General features: G+C 46.7%; 1 protein-coding gene across 1 annotated transcript in view; it reads left to right on the forward strand.

Moving 5' to 3' along the window:
* Nucleotides 1-5,000, forward strand: part of LOC125030630 (dynein axonemal heavy chain 7-like) — a 106,281-nt gene that overhangs the window by 75,941 nt on the left and 25,340 nt on the right. Inside the window, 7 exon segments of the mRNA XM_047620808.1 lie at nucleotides 241-468; nucleotides 903-1,004; nucleotides 1,458-1,584; nucleotides 2,631-2,851; nucleotides 3,350-3,470; nucleotides 4,036-4,175; nucleotides 4,823-4,911. Of these exon segments, the coding sequence (XP_047476764.1) occupies nucleotides 241-468; nucleotides 903-1,004; nucleotides 1,458-1,584; nucleotides 2,631-2,851; nucleotides 3,350-3,470; nucleotides 4,036-4,175; nucleotides 4,823-4,911 (1,028 nt within the window).

A 5,000-nucleotide genomic window follows, 5' to 3' on the forward strand; every position in this document is an offset into this window, starting at 1 on the left:
CCCCCTCCCCTCTCTCTCTCCTTCTCTCTCTCTCTCTCTCTCTCCCCTTCCCCTTCCCCTCCCCTCCCCTCCCCTCTCCTCCCCTCCCCCTCCCCTCCCCTCCCCTCCCCCCTCCCCCTCCCCCCCTCCCCCTCCCCCACCCCCCCTCTCTCTCCTTCTCTCCTTCTCTCTCTCTCTCAATTTACCATTCTCTCTATCTCTCCTCTCCACTCACGCACCTCTGCTCCCCGCGCCCCGCAGGTGGAGCGCGTGGTTCGCCAAGACGAGGAGGTGGCGAACGAGGCAGCGGAGGCGGCCAACGGCATCCGGAAGGAGTGCGAGGCGGAGCTGAACCTGGCGCTGCCGCTGCTGGAGGAGGCCACGGCGGCGCTCAACACCATCAAGCAGGACGACATCGTGTTCATCAAGGCCATGAAGAACCCGCCGTCTGGAGTGAAGCTCGTGATGGAAGCCGTCTGCGTGCTGCTGGTGAGAGGTCGCTTTCGAAAGCTTTCTGTGGTGTTTTTTTTTTTTTTTTTTTTGGGGGGGGGGGGTTGGTTTCGATGAGATTTGTGTTTTTTTTTTTTATTTGGTTTCGATGAGATCAGTTTTTTTCAATTTTTGTTTTGTTGTGGGGACGGTTTATCTGATGGTTATCTGTTTATAAATCTATATTAATAGATATATAAATGTGTGGTTAGTACTGTTGGATAGATGCAAAAAGGCTGACTATCTGTCTGTCTGTCTGTCTGTCGATTTATCTATCCTTCTATCTCTATCTATCTATCTATCTATTTATCTGTCTCTCTATTTTCCTATCTCTCTATCGCTATAAACCTACCAATATACCTATCCATCCATCTATTTATCTCGCCATTACTCCAACACTCCCTCACCCCCCTCTCCCCCCTCTCCCACTCCAGGGCGAGAAGCCAGACCGCGTGCCAGACCCTCAAGGAACGGGCAAGATGGTCGAGGAATACTGGTCCGTCAGCAAGAGGTTACTCGGGGACATCAAGTTCAAGGTATGTTTTGTGTTGTGTTTTTTTATGGGGGGGGGGGGGATGTCGTAGCTTGTGTTATGGGTGTGTATGGGTGTTATGGGTGTGTGTGTTATGTTTGTTTGGAATGGTGTAACGTTTGTAGGTTTATGTGTTCTCGGGGGGACATGTAGATATGTATGTATGTGTATATGTATTTGTATATGTATACGAACATGTATTGTACAGGTACACACATACACACACATACCAAACACACACACACACACACACACAAACACATACCAAACACACACACACACACACACACACACACACACACACACACACACACACACACACACACACACACACACACGCACAAACAAACAAACCCACTCTTTGCCAATCCCGCCTTCTCACACCCCCCTCACCCCCTCCCTATCTCCCCCTCTCACGCCCTCCCCCCCCCCCCCCCCCTCTATCTCGCCCTTGTAGGAGAACCTCCTAAACTTCGACAAGGAGAACATCAGTCAGAAGGCGATCCAGACTATCCGCTCCAAGTACAGGGACAATGACGAGTTCAAGCCCGAGAAGATCAAGGTGGCGTCGAAGGCGGCGGAGAGTGAGTGGTTCGATTCGTTTCGTTGTTGTTGTGGGGTTTTTTTTTTTTCTGTCTCTGTCTCGCTATCTCGCTATCTCGATCTCTTTCGTTTTCGCTCGTTTTCTCTGTCTCGCTTTCGCTCGTTTTCTCTTTTTTATCTCTGTCTCTCTCTTTCTCTTTCTCTCTATTTCTCTTTATCTCTATTTCTCTCTCTCTCTATTTCTCTTTCTCTCTATTTCTCTTTCTCTCTATTTCTCTTTATCTCTATTTCTGTATGTTTGTCTATTTCATATACTTGTCTATCTGATATATTTATCTATCTAATCTATCAGTCCGATCTACCTATCCCATCTATCTGTCCGATCTATCTATCTCACATCTATCGAATCTGTCCGATCTATCTATCTCACATCTATCTAATCTATCTGTCCGATCTATCTATCTCACATCCATCTAATCTGTCCAATCTATCTATCTCACATCCATCTAATTTGTCCGATCTATCTATCTCCCATCTATCTAATCTGTCCGATCTATTTATCTCACATCTATCAATCTGTCCGATCTATCTATCTCAGATCTATCTAATCTGTCCGATCTATCTCTCCCATCTATCTAATATGTTTGTCTATCTGATATATTTATCTATCTAACATATTTATCTATCTCATCTATCAGTCCGATCTATCTATCTCATCTATCAGTCCGATCTATCTCTCCCATCTATCAATCTGTCCAATCTATCTATCTCATCTATCAGTCCGATCTATCTCTCCCATCTACCTGTTCGATCTATCTCTCCCATCCATCTATCAGTCCGATCTATCTATCTCATCTATCAGTCCGATATATCTATCTCATCTAATCTGTCCGATCTATCTATCTCATCTATCAGTCCGATCTATCTCTCCCATCCATCTATCAGTCCGATCTATCTCTCCCATCCATCTATCAGTCCGATCTATCTCTCCCATCTATCAGTCCGATCTATCTCTCCCATCTATCTGTCCGATCTATCCATCTCATCTATCAGTCCGATCTATCTATCTCTCCCATCTCTCACCCAGGCCTGTGCAAGTGGGTGCTGGCGATGGAGCGATACGAGGAGGTGGACCGCAAAGTGGCGCCCAAGCGAGAGGCCCTCCAGCGCGCCGACCAGCAGTACCAGGGCCTGATGGGGGAGCTGCGGAAGAAGCAGGAGGCTCTGAGGGGCGTGCAGGAGGAGCTGGCCGGGCTGCAGGCCGAGCTCGACACCGTCAAGAAGGAGAAGCTCGAGCTCGAACAGACGGTGGGTTTGGGATGTGTGTGTGTGTGTGTGTGTGTGTGTGTGTGTGGGTGTGTGTGTTTGTGTGTGTGTGTGTGTGTGTTTGTGTGTGTGTGTGTGTGTGTGTGTGTGTGTGTGTGTGTGTGTGTGTGTGTGTGTGTGTGTGTGTGTGTGTGTGTGTGTGTGTGTGTGTGTGTGTGTGTGTGTGTACGTATATATAAACAGATAGATGTGCTTATGTGTTTCCGTGTGTATAGTTATAAACATAATTGAGGATTACTATTAGATGTCTGAATGAAGATCAAACGAGAGAGACAGAAAGACAGGCGAATAGTAAGACAGACAGACAGAAACAGAACAAGAGAGAAACAAAGAAAGACAGCAATCAAAAGAGATAAAAAAAAAAAAAAAACGATACAGACACACACAAACAGCCACCAACCACCAGAGAAACAGACACAGAAAGAAACATCGACCTCCACAGACAAAAGACAAATCACCCGCGCCCCTCCTCTCCCGCAGGTGGAATTGTGCAGCATCAAGAAGGATCGCGCCGAACAGCTTCTGGCGGCGTTGGGCGGCGAGAAGACCCGCTGGACAGACAACGCTCACCATCTGGCGCAGGTCTATATCTATCTGACAGGTGGGTCATAGTGCTTCCTCGTTGCTTTAGTGGTGTTAATTAGTGTTCTTAGTTTTTTTTTCCTTTTTCTTTTTCGTTTGTTTTTCTTCTACAGATTTTTCGATTTTTCTTTCTTCTGATCCTTTTTCGTCTTCTTCCTTCCTCTCTTTCTCTCTCTCGCTCTCTCTCTCTCTCTCTCTCTCTCTCTCTCTCTCTCTCTCTCTCTCTCTCTCTCTCTCTCTCTCTCTCTCTCTCTCTGTCTCTCTCTCTCTCTCTCTCTCTCCCCCCCCCTCTCTCCCCCCACCCCCCTCTCTCTCTCTCTCTCTCTCTCTCTCTCTCTCTCTCTCTCTCTCTCTCTCTCTCTCTCTCTCTCTCTCTCTCTCTCCCTCTCCCTCCCTCCCTCCCCCCCTCTCTCCCCCTCTTTCTCTCTCTCCCTCTCTATCTATCTAGCTATCTGTCTAGCTATCTCGCTATCTATATATCTCTCTAATCCAATCCATCTATCTCTCTGTCTATCTACCTATCTCATTTAATCTATAATTCTATTTGATCTACCAGTCTATTTATCTATCGTTCCCTACCACAGGAGACATGCTTCTGGCCGCGGGTAACATCGCTTACCTCGGTGCCTTCACCCCAGAGTACCGGGCAGAGCAGAGTGCCAAGTGGCTCAAGGAGTGCCAGGCGCGGGGTGTACCTTGTTCAGGAGAATTTGTACTCTCACAGGTACGGCAGGGAATGTGTTGTGAATGTTCGTGGGTGTGTGGGCGTGTGTGTGTGTGTGTGTGTGTGTGTGTGTGTGTGTGTGTGTGTGTGTGTGTGTGTGTGTGTGTGTGTGTGTTGTGTGTTGTGTGTGTGGAGTGAGGGAGGGGGGTTGTGTGTGTGTGTGTGTGTGTGTTTGTGTTTGTTTGTGTAGGTGTCATTGGGTTTGTGTGTGTGTGCGTGTGTGTGTGGGTATGGTTGTGTGTGTCTGTCTGTCTGTCTGTCTGTCTGTCTGTCTGTATGTCTGTGCGTGTGTGCGTGTTTCTGTTTGTGTAATTGTCCGTGCATATACTCGTGATACCAAGGAATTGTCTCATTACAAATGATCACTATTATTGTATTTATTATTCTGATATACACAACATATCCTTGATTTGTTTCCGTGTGTGTGTTTGTGTGTGTGTTTCAATTTTTTATTATATCAAGTATTTTCAAACCTATTTTTCCTTATCCCCAATTCATCTCTTTTTACCATTCCTCTTGTTCCCTATTTCACCTCCTTTACTACCCCCCCCCCCCCCCCAACACACACACACATTTCATCACCTTTAATATTTATCTTCTTCCTCCTATTTCATTTTCTCTCTCCCTTCCTCTCCGTTCCCCAACAGGTGCTTGGGGACCCGCTTACCATCAGAGACTGGACCTTGAACGGCTTGCCAACAGACCCCTTCAGTATAGACAACGGCGTCATCATCAGGTTGGTTGGGAAGCCTCTGTGGAGTGTTATTTTTTTCTTATCATTATTTTTATTATTATTATTATTCGTCTTCTTCTTCTTCTTTTTCT

The sequence above is a fragment of the Penaeus chinensis genome, chromosome 2 (assembly GCF_019202785.1).
Source record: "Penaeus chinensis breed Huanghai No. 1 chromosome 2, ASM1920278v2, whole genome shotgun sequence".
Taxonomy (NCBI): domain Eukaryota; kingdom Metazoa; phylum Arthropoda; class Malacostraca; order Decapoda; family Penaeidae; genus Penaeus; species Penaeus chinensis.